The sequence below is a fragment of the Chiloscyllium punctatum genome, chromosome 5 (genome assembly GCF_047496795.1).
Source record: "Chiloscyllium punctatum isolate Juve2018m chromosome 5, sChiPun1.3, whole genome shotgun sequence".
NCBI lineage: Eukaryota > Metazoa > Chordata > Chondrichthyes > Orectolobiformes > Hemiscylliidae > Chiloscyllium > Chiloscyllium punctatum.
In genome coordinates, this window is record NC_092743.1 from 62,437,962 (window position 1) to 62,451,314 (window position 13,353).

The 13,353-nt window shown below is 39.9% G+C and overlaps 1 protein-coding gene across 7 annotated transcripts in view; it reads left to right on the plus strand.

The window, feature by feature from the left end:
* Positions 1-13,353, plus strand: part of efr3a (EFR3 homolog A (S. cerevisiae)) — a 171,993-nt gene that overhangs the window by 118,360 nt on the left and 40,280 nt on the right. For all 7 annotated transcript variants that reach the window (XM_072570428.1, XM_072570430.1, XM_072570431.1 and 4 more), the window contains 2 exons: positions 674-846; positions 13,174-13,249. In XM_072570428.1, the coding sequence (XP_072426529.1) occupies positions 674-846; positions 13,174-13,249 (249 nt within the window). The remainder of the gene's footprint in view (positions 1-673; positions 847-13,173; positions 13,250-13,353) is intronic.

Consider the following 13,353-nt stretch of genomic DNA (forward strand, 5'->3'; position numbering starts at 1 on the left):
AATTCCTAGATCTTACCTACTCTTATAACCATGTTATTTTTGTAACTGGTCCAGTTCAGTTTCCATGGTAGCAGGATGTTGATGTTTTGGGGATTCAGTGATAATATTGCCATTGAAAATGAAAGGGAAAAGTAAAAGTGTTGTCCGACTTGGTTGAACTTCTATTTGACATTTCTACACTGGCTTCATTCAGATTTGAAGCTCTTTTGAATGACAAATTGCTGCTATTTTTAAAATTTATACATGTTAATATTCAAGATCTGCAGGCCCATTTGACTATTTCCAGATGTCTGCAGAAATGATAAAAATGAAATTGTGTGGGGGAAAAGAGAAATCAAGGAAATTGGCAACAGTTCCAAATGTAGACCATCTGTAGCATTCTCCAGACTAATGGATTGACCAAATTTAATCTTAATGCAGTCTCTTAGGAGATGATTTTTATTTCCAACATGTGAACTCCTCATAGAGGTGTAAATCATACAGGAGGTGTGGGTCTCTTTGTGCCTGACTGATTTCACTTGTTCTGTTTTGACCAAAATGTTGATTCATGAAACGTGGAAATAAACTGGGAGACTGGTAGCTCGTTCTACCTGTCTTTTTGAAAGCCAGTGGCAATTATATGATGGTGTTAGGTAATTAATTCATCTATTTTCTCTTTCTCTATTACTACTAGGTGACTTCAGGATATAAGGCTAAAAGTATAGCAGCTGCCCTTCCATCTCCATTTTTAGATCCAATCCTATCTGTTTCACTAATGGAAGATAGTGAGCTAAGGCAGCTTGTATTACACATTCTACATAGTCTCATTGATCGTCATGAAAACAAGGCAAAAATCAAAGGAATGAGGTAAATGCTTGTTTATTAGAGTATCTAACTATGTATGGATGCTTATTGATTTTGTTCAGGCATGTACGCTCCACTTGAATGAGAAATACAAACTCTAAAGTGAATAAGCTCCCAGTAAGGATGTCTTAAATGTAACCATGTTCATTTTTAAAATGCATTGTTTGTAAGAAAAGGATGCAATACTACAATTCCAGTTGGATCTTAACTGGAAATACAAGTCATCGCAGAACTTGAGCAAACTAAACTCCCAAACAATACTTTGCAGTGAGAATAGAATTGTACATGCAAAGTCACTTCTGCAGATTGAATTACTATGGAATTCAATCTAAACCAGCACTTTTAGACACTATAAAATCAATACTTTATTCTTATGTGATAGATTTCCCTAAATATTGTGTATAATTGCTTCATTTACATTGTATATTATGTTGCCCATATAAGATGCAGCTAATTTGTATAGCGTGTAGTAGCACGTTTCAGAAAACATTTTGCAATAGAGATGGGCTTATTGGAGCTGGAGTCATAAGTAACTCTAAAGCCTGATTTTTATGGTATGTCAGTGTAAAATGTCGCATTTAATACTTAGCCACGGTAGTTTGGTTGGAGGCAGTGCTGTATTTCAAAGTTACACAGTCAAAACATAATTGTTGCCCTCTTCTAGATCCCATTTCTGTTTGTATTTGGCAATGCATACAAATACACAAACATATTAAAAGGGATCAAAAGTAAACCATTCAACCCATTGAGCAGCTTCATCATTCACTAAGATCAAGGCTGATTTATTAGTGTTTCAAATTTCCATATTTGCCTCTGCAACACCACCTCTTTCTCCTCCCCACCCACCCCCACCCCCCACCACCCTCCCCAGCCTCAATAACCTCTGGTTCTCTTGCCTATCAAGACTATATCTTCTCTGTCTTTAAAAATATTTAATGACCCACCAGTACTTTGCGTCATAGTTCCTAAGCTTTACAACTCCAAGTGAGAAAATGACTGCTCATCTCTGTCCTTAAAAACTGATCCCTAAATTTAAAACAGTGCTGTGTAGTTCTTGGCTAACCCATGAGAGGCAATATACTTTCTACTACCTTCTTATCAGGATCATTCAGGATCTAAGATACTTCACTGAAGTCATGCTCGCTACCGTGGAAACAATCCCAGCCTGTCCAAACTAGCCGCATAAGACATTGCCAATGAGAGAGTGCTACAAAGGTTCACCAGACTTGTTCCTGAGGTGGCAGGTTGGCCCAGTGAAGCAAAATTAGGAAATTTGGGGCATGTTCACTAAAGTTTGAAGAATAAGAAGTGATCTTATTGAAAATAGCAATTATTGCAAGTAAGAAGTTTCCCTTCGTTCAGGAATCTGGAACCAGGGAATACAATTTAAAAATAAGGGGGATGCTACTTAGGTCTGAGATGAAAAATTATTTTAATTAGTGGGTGAACATTGGTACTGTTGTCCACAGAGGCCTGTGGAAGAACTGTCTTTAAAAATGTAGAATGTAAAGATGATTTCTAATTACCAGTGGCATACAAGATAAGGGGGATGGGGTATTTAAAAGGCATTGAAGTATTCAATCAGCCATGACTGAATTAAATATTGGCAATGGTTCAAATGGGCTGAAAGGCATACTTATACCTTTTGAGTTCCTAAACTGTTTGTTCCAGGTGTAAATCCAATAAACTTTCTCTGAACTACCTCCAATGTATTTGCATCTCCCCTTAAATAAAGAGATCAAAACGACACAATATTCGAGATGTGGAGTCACCAATAATTGAATCACAACGTCCTATTAACTTTATTGACTACCTGCTGTACTTGCATACTAACCTTTTGCACTTCATGCGCTAGAACGTCTAATTTCCACTGCACCTTGAAATTCTGCAGTTGTTTAAGTAATGCTCTGCTTTTTCATTTTTCCAATCAAAGTGAACAACGTCACATTTTCCAACATTATACTTCACCTGCCAGAACCTTGCTCACTGATTAAGAGTCATAGAGGTGCACAGCATGGAAACAGACCCTTCGGTCCAACCCATCCATGCTGACCAGATGTCCTAACCTAATCTAGTCCCATTTGCCATCACTTGACCAATATCCATTTAGTCCTTCCTATTCCCATCAAGATGCATTTCAAATGCTGTAATTGTACCAGCCTCCACCACTTCCTCTGGTAGCTCATTCCATACACGCACCACCCTCTGTGAAAAGTTGCCACTTCGGTCCCTTTTTAAATTTTTCCTCTCTCACCCTAATCCTATACCCTCTAGTTCTGGGCTCCCCACTCCAGGGAAAAGACCTCATCTATTTATCCTGTCCATGCTCTTCATGACCTTATAAACCTCTATAAGGTCACCCCTCAACCTTCAACGCTCCAGGGAAAACAGCCCCAGCCTATTCAACCTCTCCCTATGGTTCAAATTCTCCAACCCCAGCAACATCCTTGTAAATCTTTTCTGGACCTTTTCAAGTTTCACAGCATCCTTCCGATAGGAAGGAGACTAGAATTGATGCATTGTTCCAAAAGTGGATTAACTAATATCCTGTACCTCAGCAACATGACCTCCCAACTCTTGTACTCAATACTCTGACCAATAAAGGAAAGCATATCAAACACCTTCTTCACTATCAAGGAACAATGAACCTGTACTCCAAGGTCTCATTGTTCAGCAACAGTCCCCCAGGAATTTACCATTAAGTGTATAAGTTCTGCTCTGATTTGTTTTGAAAATGCAGCACGTCACGCCATCTCCCACTCTTCAGCCCGTTGGCCTATCTGATCAAGATCCAGTTGTACTCTGAGGTAACCCTCTTCTCTGTCCACTACACCTCCAATTTTGGTGTCATCTGCAAACTTACTAACTATACCTTTTATGCTCACATCCACATCCATTATATAAATGGTTAAAGTAGTGGACCCAATACCAATCCTTGTGGCATGCTACTGGTCACAGGCCTCCAGTCTGAAAAGTAACCCTCCACCATCACTCTGTCTTCTACTATCAAGCCAGTTCTGTATCCATTTGGCTAGTTCTCCCTGTATTCAATGAGATCTAACCTTGCTAACCAGTCTCCCATGAGGAACCTTGTCAAGTGCTTTACTGAAGACCATATAGATCACTTCTACTGCTCTGCCCTCCTCAATCCTTTTTGTTACTTTTTCAAAAAACTCAATCAAGTTTGTGAGACATGATTTCCCATTTGCAAAGCCATGCTGACTATCCCTAAACAGTCCTTGCCTTTCCAAATACATGTGAATCCTGTCTTTCAGGATTCCCCTCCAACAACTTGCCTACCACCGATGCCAGGCTTATTGGTCTATAGTTCCCTGGCTGGTCCTTACCACTTTTCTTAAAGTGGCACCACATTAGCCAACCTCCAGTCTTCCAGCACCTTACCTGTGACTATCGATGATACAAGTATCTCAGCAAAGGGCCCAGCAATCACTTCCCTGGCTTCCCACAGAGTTCTAGGGTACACCTGATCAGGTCCTGGGATTTTATCCACTTTTATGTGTTTCCAGGCATCCAGCAGCCTCACCTATGTAATATGGATATTTGTCAAGATGTCACCATCTATTTCCCCATATTCTATATTTTCCATGTCTTTCACCACAGTAAACATGATGCAAAATACTTGTTTATTATCTGCCCCATGTCCTGCGGCTCCACACAAAGAGTGCCTTGCTGATCTTTGAGAGGCCCTATTCTCTCCCTGGTTACCCTTTTGTCCCTAACGTATTTATAAAATCCCATTGGATTCTCCTTAACCCTACGTGCCAAAGCTATCTTATGTCCCCTTTTTGCCCTCCTGATTTCCCTCTTAGTATACTCCTACTGCCTTTGTACTCTTCTAAGGATTAATTCAATCTATCCTTTCTATACCTGACATATGCTTCCTCCTTTTTCTTAACCAAAAGTTTCATTTCTCTAGTCATCCAGCATTCCCTATACCTACCAGCCTTTTATTTAACCCTAACAGGAATATACTTTCTCTGGATTCTCGTTATCTCATTTCTGAAGGCTTCCCATTTTCCAGCTGTCCCTTTACCTGCAAACATCTGCCCCCAATCAGCTTTTGAAAGTTCTTGCCTAATACTGTCAAAATTAGCCTTCCTCGAATTTAAGACTTCAACTTTTAGATCTGGTCTATCCTTTTCCGTCACTATTTAAAAACGAATAGAATTATGGTCACTGAACTCAAAGTGCTCCTCCACTGACACCTCAGTCACCTGCCCTGCCTTATTTCCCAGGAGTAGGTCAAGTGTTGCACCTTCACTAGTAGGTACATCCACATACTGAATCAGAGAGTTTTCTTGTAGTCACTTAACAAATTCCACTCCATCTAAACCCTTAACACTATGGCAATCCCGGTCTCTGTTTGGAAAGTTAAGATCCCCTAGCATAACCACTCTATTATTCTTACAGATAACGAATTTCCTTACAAATTTGTTTCTCAGTTTCCCACTGACTATTAGTGGGTCTATAATACAATCCCAATAGGGTGATCATCCCTTTCATATTTCTCATAGCCACCCACATATCTTCCCTGGATGTATTCCCAGGAATATCCTCTAGTTCAGCAGCAATGCTATCCCTTATCAAAAGCGCCACTCCCCCTGCTCTTTTGTCCCCCTTTCTATGCTTCCTTTAGCATTTGTATATGGAACATTGTTCTGTTCATCCCTGAGCCACCTTTCTGTCATTGCTATGATATCCCAGTTCCATGTTCCGAACCATCTGTCATCCCTGTTCGGCCTCTTGCATTGAAGTAAATGCAGTTTAATTTATCAGTCCTATCTTGTTCTCTGCTTTGTCCCTGCCTGCCCTGACTGTTGACTCAATCCTTTTCCCAAGCATACCAGTATCAGATTGATTTCTTTCCTCACTATTTCCCTGGGTCCCACCAAGACTTCACCTATTTGTATCGGTCTGGATTCTTTTTTTTCTTCTTCACAATGTACTTTTCTACTTCTCTTCATCTCATCTGTGAACTTAACCATGAGGCTTTTGTTCCCCTCATCTAAGTCATTGACATATTGTAGGAAATTAAGGCCTCAATGCAAAGTCTTGCAGGATTCTGGTCATCACATCTACCAATCAGAAAAGGCCCATTTATGCATCCTGTAAAGATCAAAGCTTTTATTTTCTTTACTTTTGACTGTGAACTAAAAGAAGATACTGCTGTGAACTGAGAACACTCTGCAAAGAATGGCTGCAGTTTTTAAAAAAAAATTCACATTTGCTCGTGCTAATTGTGAGTTGTATTCGGTGTTGCAATCCAATAGTCACATATGGTTTTTCTTTGACACCATTCTGATTCTTTCTGGTTACCTTAATTATGCACTTAGAAAAACTTATCTCCTAAATTGATTTCAACACCTATGCCACAACAGATGTCAAACTAACTGCCCTATAGTTTCCTGTTTTACATCTCTCTTCCTCTTTAAGTAGTGGACAAAGTTAAAAATTACACAACACCAGGTTATATGTTTGGAAAGTTAAAATCCCCTACCATAACCATCCTTTTATTCTTACAGATAACTGAAATCTCCTTACAAATTTGTTTCTCAATTTCCTGCTGATTATTAGGGGTCTATAATTCAATCCCAATAAAGTGATCATCCCTTTCTTCTTTCTCAGTTCCACCCAAATAACTTCCCTGGTTGTATTCCCAGGAATATCCTCCCTAACAAGAGTAGCACTGTTATCACTTATCAAAAATGCCACTCCCTCGCCTCTCTTTTCCCCTCCCCGCCCCTTTCTATCCTTCCTATAGCATTTATATCCTTGAACATTAACCTGTCAGTTATAACACCCAGGTTATAGTCCAACATGTTTATTTGGAAGCACTAGCTTTGAGCACTGTTCCTTTATCCAGTAGCTGTGGACCAGGATCATAAGACACAGAATTTATAGCAAAAGATTACAGTGTCATACAACTGAAATGATACATTGAACAAACCTAGATTGCTGTTAAGTCTTGCAACTTTTAGAATTGGTTGCAAGTTTCAGTTCTTTAATATGTGATCCCAAAACTTCTTTTAAGTGACATTCTTGAGATAACTTTAGGTTTTATTAAAAAAAGTGACATCTCAGCTCAGACGATGCATTAAAGGTGTGAGGTTAGAGTCTGCCTGTGTCCCAGTCTTGAGTCAGACTGGTTCTATTTCCAAAGTAGGAATTTATGAAATATTACATGGATTGCCTGCCTGCAGATTGTTTCTTTTTTGAGCAAAATAGAATGTATCTACAAAGTTTGAGAAGATTTGTAGCTTGGGTGCTCATTGTTGTGGTTCTGTTCACCGAGCTGGGAATTTGAGTTGCAGACGTTTTGTCCCTGTCTAGGTGACTTCCTCAGTGCTTGGGAGCCTCCTGTGAAGTGCTTCTGTGATCTTTCCTCCAGCATTTGTAGTGGTTTGAATCTGCCGCTTCTGGTTGTCAATTCCAGCTGTCCATTGCAGTGGTACGTATATTGATTGAATCTGTAGATGAGTGCCATGCCTCTAGGAATTCCCTGGCTGTTCTCTGTTTGGCTTGTCCTATAATAGCCAACCTGCTGGACATACAGAACAGGCAACAGGACGTTGAACGTATCAACGAAGAAGGCATGCTCAAACTACTGGACCTGTGCCTCACAACACACTTCACATTTAGCAACCAAATATATGAACAAATCAACGGCACACCCATGGGCTCACCCATCTCTGGACTCATAGCAGAAACAGTAATGCAAAGGTTAGAACAAACAGTCTTACTGCAAATTCAACCCAAACTGCGTCAGATATGTGGGTGACAACTTTGTAATCATTAAAAACACAGAAATAGAGAACACACACCGGATCATCAACGCCACACTCACAGGAATCCGATTCACTAGAGAGGAAGAAAAGGACAACCAACTCCCATTCCTAGACGTGATGGCACAGAGAACACCTGACGGAGAATTCACCACAAAGGTTTACAGGAAAGCCACACACACATACCAAGTCCTAAACAACGAAAGCAACCACCCCAACACACACAAAAGAAGTTGCATCAAGACACTATTCAAAAGGGCCACAACACACTGCAGTACACCAGAACTGCAAAAAGAGAAAGAAGAACACCTCTACAATGTATTCACCAAAAACGGATACCCGCGCAATTTCATCAACAGATGCCTAAGGAAAAGACGATGAAACGAGGACATGCCGCAACCCAAAGGACTAACCACACTACCATACATCAGGAGCATTTCTGAACTGACAGCCAGACTACTGCGACCACTAGGACTCATAACAGCACACAAACCAACAGCCACTCTCAGACAACAACTCACCAGAACGAAGGACCCAATACCCAGCATGAGCAAAACCAATGTAGTGTACAAAATCCCATGCAAGGACTGCACAAAATACTACATAGGACAAACAGGAAGACAGCTAACGATCCGTATACATGAACTAGCCACGAAACGACACAACCAGCTATCCTTAGTAGCCCCACACACAGACGACAAGCAACATGAATTCGACTGGGGCAGCACTACTATTATAGGACAAGCCAAACAGAGAACAGCCAGGGAATTCCTAGAGGCATGGCACTCATCCACAGATTCAATCAATAAGCACATCGACCTGGACCCAATATACCGACCACTGCAACGGACAGCTGGAACTGACAACCGGAAGCGGCAGATACAAATCACTATGAATGCCGGAGGAAACATCACAGAAGCGCTTCACAGGAGGCTCCCAAGCACTGAGGATTTCACCTAGACAGGGAACGAAACGTCTGCAACACAAATTCCCAGCTCGGCGAACAGAACCACAACAAACTACAAATATAACTCTGGAGTTATATTTGCTACTTGCCATTCTGATGGAATCGAAATCTGAATTGAGGGCATTTTGGGAAATGAAGATCAATGTACGAAATCCAGAGACTTGTTAGTCTGCAGCTTTATTGATTTATGTAGTACTGCTTCCCTCCTCATTGCAATTTCATTAAGTTCATCTCTCCTTTCTGCCTGATTTACAGTTATTAGTGGAATGTTTTTTTTCCACTGAAGTGAAGAAAAGAAACAAAGTATTTGTTCATTTCATCTGCCATGACCTTATTATCTAATTTTAACTCCCCATTCTCCCTCTACAAGTCTAGAATCCACCTTACCGTTTTTTGGTCTTTTTCTAAAACAAAGAACTGCAGATACTCAAAACTGTTTTTAAAAACAAAAGCTTTTGCCAAACCTGTTGGGTTTTTTCAGCATCTGTGGAGAAGAAAGTCCAATGACCCCTCTTTGGATTAGTTCCAAAGAAGGGTCACTGGAGTCAACATTAACTCCAATTTCTCTCCACAGGTGCTGCCGAACCTGGTGAGTTTCTCCAGCAATTTGTTTGTTTTCTTTTTCTTTTTAAATATTTCTGGAAACTCTTGCTCTCTGATTTTGCATTGCTAATTTGCCTTCTGTCATGCTCTGATTTCTTACTCTTGATTAACCTTTTGGTATTCTTTGCTATTTTTTATATTCTTGTCTATCACATGACTTCATCTTTGTGCAGTTATGCTTTTTCCTTGAGTTTGACACTTTCCCTAACTTTTTAGGATGGTGAGTCCTCCCTTTATAATGTAAACAGAAATGCAGCAGGTCTGGCAGTGTCTGTGGAAAGAGAAAATGAGTTAAGGTTTTGAGTCCAATGACACTCTCCTGGAATTGAAGGTTGTTTTCACGCTGTTAACAAAGTGGGGGGAGGAGGAGCAAGTGGAACAGAGCAAAAAACAAAGGGAGGTGCTTTTGGAAGTGAAGGAGAAATTAAGTATCAATAGTTGTTAAGGATAAATGTATATAGTTGAAAATACATGCCTTTGCTGACACCAAACCAGTTCTAACAAGACACTTGAAGGTGTTCCACAAAGTGGTCACCACATCTGCATTTGGTCTCACCATTGGAAAGGAGATCGCACTGTGAGCAATGAATATACTAAACTAGGTGTAAAGAAGTGCAAGTAAGCCACTGCTTCACCTGAAAGGTATGCTTAGAGCCTGGGGCAGTGAAAAGGGAAGAGATAAATGAGCACGTTTTACAGCTTACAATTCGGAATCAGCTTAGCATGTTTCTTTATAGTAAGAATAGACATATTCCAAAATAGTCCCTTCACTGTGCCTCTATTGATTTATCCTCTAGCTTAATGTGCCAGTTCACATCCCATATGTTAATCTACATTTAGCTTTCAAACACTCCGTTTCTCTCTTTCAAAAGGGATGTAGAAAGTAATGATATTGTGGTTGGTGCTACCTTGGGTGTCTTTACTGTGAGGTTATTCATTCTCCTGCTGCTTAGATGCTGCCTGATATGCTGTGCTTTTCCAGTGCCGCACTTCTTGATTTTGATCTCCAGCATCTGCAGTCCTCAGTTTCTCCATACCCTGGAACTTATGGCAATGCCAGTAAATGTCTAAATTCTGCTTAAATGCTGAGAGTGTTTCTAATACAACCATCCTCTCAGGCATAGTTCCAGACTTCTTCAAATCATCTGGGTGTAAAGATATCCCCCTAACTCCCCTCTTGGCTTTCTACCTCTTATTTTAAATCTTTGGTTATTGATCCCTTATGAGCGGGGAAACAATGCCTTTCTGTCTTGCTCTTCTATTCCCCCTCACATCTCCTCTGAACCTTCACTGCTCCAAAGAAAACAAGTCCAGTTCTTTCCTCATGGATCAGATCCTCTGTCCCATGCAACATCTTGGTGAATCTCCTCTGCATCCTCTGGTGCAATCACATCCTTCTATTATGTGACCAGAACTATGTGCAGTACTCCAGTTGTGACCGAGCCAGGGTTTTATGTAGTTCTATCATAACCCCATTGCTCTGGTATTTTATGCTTCAGCTAATCAAGCCAAGTATCCTATATGGTGTCTTATCGGCTTTTCTACTTACACTGCTAACTTCAGAAATCTGTCTAACATGTTGAAAAATTATCTAGTGTCCAGGCTAGGTGGGTTAGCCATAGTAAATGTGGAGTTATGAGGATATGTTAGGGGAACTGTGTCTGGATGGGGTGTTGTTTGGAGGTTTGGTGCGGACTCAATGAATTGAATGGCCTCTTTCCAACAGTAGAGATTCTGTGACCATATGTGGATATATACACCAAAGTTCCTCTAATTTCCAATATTGTCCAAGGTCCAGCTGTTCACAGTGTGATCTCTTGTGTTGTTAATTCTCCCCAGGTGTATTACTTCAACTTTTCTGATTTGAATTCAGTTTGCCACTGCTCTATACACCTGATTAGTTTTACCAAATCTATTCTAACTGTCTGTCTGGTTGTTTTCAAAACGTACTGCTCTTAGAACCTACTTCAGAAGCATTTGATGAACTTTTCTGTCAGGCTGTTAGTGTCTATTTTCCAGTTTGCATGCAGATTAAAATCACCCTTGATTATTGCAAACTCTTCATTACAATTGTCATGACCCTGGATCGTTACCTCAGATCAGTTTTGGGCAGATTGAATTCTTAATTCCATTATGCATTTCTTTTTTAAGAAGAGGGCTGCTCCAGCTAAACAAATGACTGTCAATATGAGTTCAGTGGCTGTTAGGGGAGAAATCCTCTAATGTCATACCTGAGGAGACATCAAGGAAGCTTCAAAGGGATGGTCTTAAAAGGGGGAAAATGCAGTATCAGCTAAACTGTAATCTCCTGGGAGAGAAGAGGCAGCGGTCTGTGTGTTAGCCTGGGTTTGAGCATAAGTATGTTGTTAAGGTCACATTTAAAGAATCACCCCTCAGTTATAGGTAAAGAACTTTCTTATTATGAGTGCTACAAAACTAGCATGCCAATGAAAGAATCAGGACAAAAGGAAGACTCTTTGTCTAAATGCTACCATCCAGCCACCATCAAAGGATTTCAGCCAAACTGGAATCAAAAACCAAAATCAACTCAGACAGCCCATAGAGACTGATCTGTGCCCCATTTTATCCTTCCTTGGAACTCACTTCTCATTTCTAATCAGTGTGTATGTGTGTTAGTGATTTATTTATTTATTTATGTTCTTAGTAATGAAAAACCCACTCTTTTGTTATTCTGTAGAGGCCTAGTTAAATCAGCTCCTTTTAAAACATAAATTCCTTTGATCTGGGAGAAACATGCTCAAGGGAGGATATCCTTGATAAATTAACTTTATTGAGACCAGCCGAGGGAGTGGGTGATAAAAGAAGGGCAGTTTGTCCTCTCTAATCCAGGAGCTTAACAGTTCGGGTCGAGTCTCTGAACGGTAATAACTTGTGGGACTTCACTTGGTCATGGCACCCAGTGTTTCCTCTTGACATTTGGACCCACATCAAAAGGAACAATAAAGAGAGGGTGTAGATTCAAAGGAATATGCAAAAGAAGCATAGGGTAATGTGTGAAAAAAAACCTATCCATTCAGTAAGTAGTTAGGGTTTGGAATGTAGTGCCTGGAAATGTGAAATGGGTTGTTTCAGTTAAGGCATTCAAAAGGACATGAGATGATTATATGGATAGAAAGAGTGTGCAAGACTACAGGGGCAAGGCAAGAGATTGGCATGAGGTAATGATGTTTGTTTGAAAAATTGGTGCAGGCACAGTGGGCTGAATGGCCTCCTTCTGCATCAGAACAATTATGTATTTTGGTGATATTAAGTTTGCCGTCAGAGGGGCTGTAGACTACTCCCAGAAGGGACTTTTCCATCATGTTCCTTATGTCTACTGAAACCAATTCCACATCCTGATATCCCGAGGCAAGGTCATCTCTAATTATTGCACAAATGCCATCTTTTATTAATAGTGCTGCCTTCAATCTTTACCTAGCTTCATTATGTTTCCTGACACAGCCTTTGCCATGATTTTGTCATGGTTCATTTACTTCAATATGTGCTATCAGTTTGTTTACTGACAATACAAATGTTGTTTCCTTGTTATGAATGCTACATGTATTCAGATGCAGAGCCTTTAGTTTTGTCTTTTTTGTTGTCCTTGTTATATGTGGTCTTGGTCATTGGTGTAATCTGAGGTTTCTCTTACCGTTAATTCCCATACTACTATTTTCACCTCTTATCTTTCTTATATCACATCTGCCTACATTTGATCCCTTAACTCCACTTTTGTTTGTTATAATGTTCTGGTACACAGGAATGGTTTAGTGACAAATTAAATTTGTTTTCTTTAATTTCACATAAAGCATGTACCTGTTGGTATTACTTGTGTCACTAGTTATGTCCAGTACTATAAAGTTATTTCAAAAACATGCTTAAGGTTTAGCATGTTGTTTCTGGTCTTGCTTTTATTTGCAGTGATCTGTCGTAATATTACCATTCTTTTCTTCTAAGAGTCATCCCCGATGTTTCAGCATTGAAGATAAAAAGAGACAAGAGTTCAAAGCAAGACATTAGTTTTATGAAAAAGGTAATTAAAGATGCAATTAAGCAACCTCATTAAGCTTAACTGAACAGCTAATTTGAAATGTTGAAGGAATGGTTAGTGTTTTCATTAGCTTTTCAATCTAATAA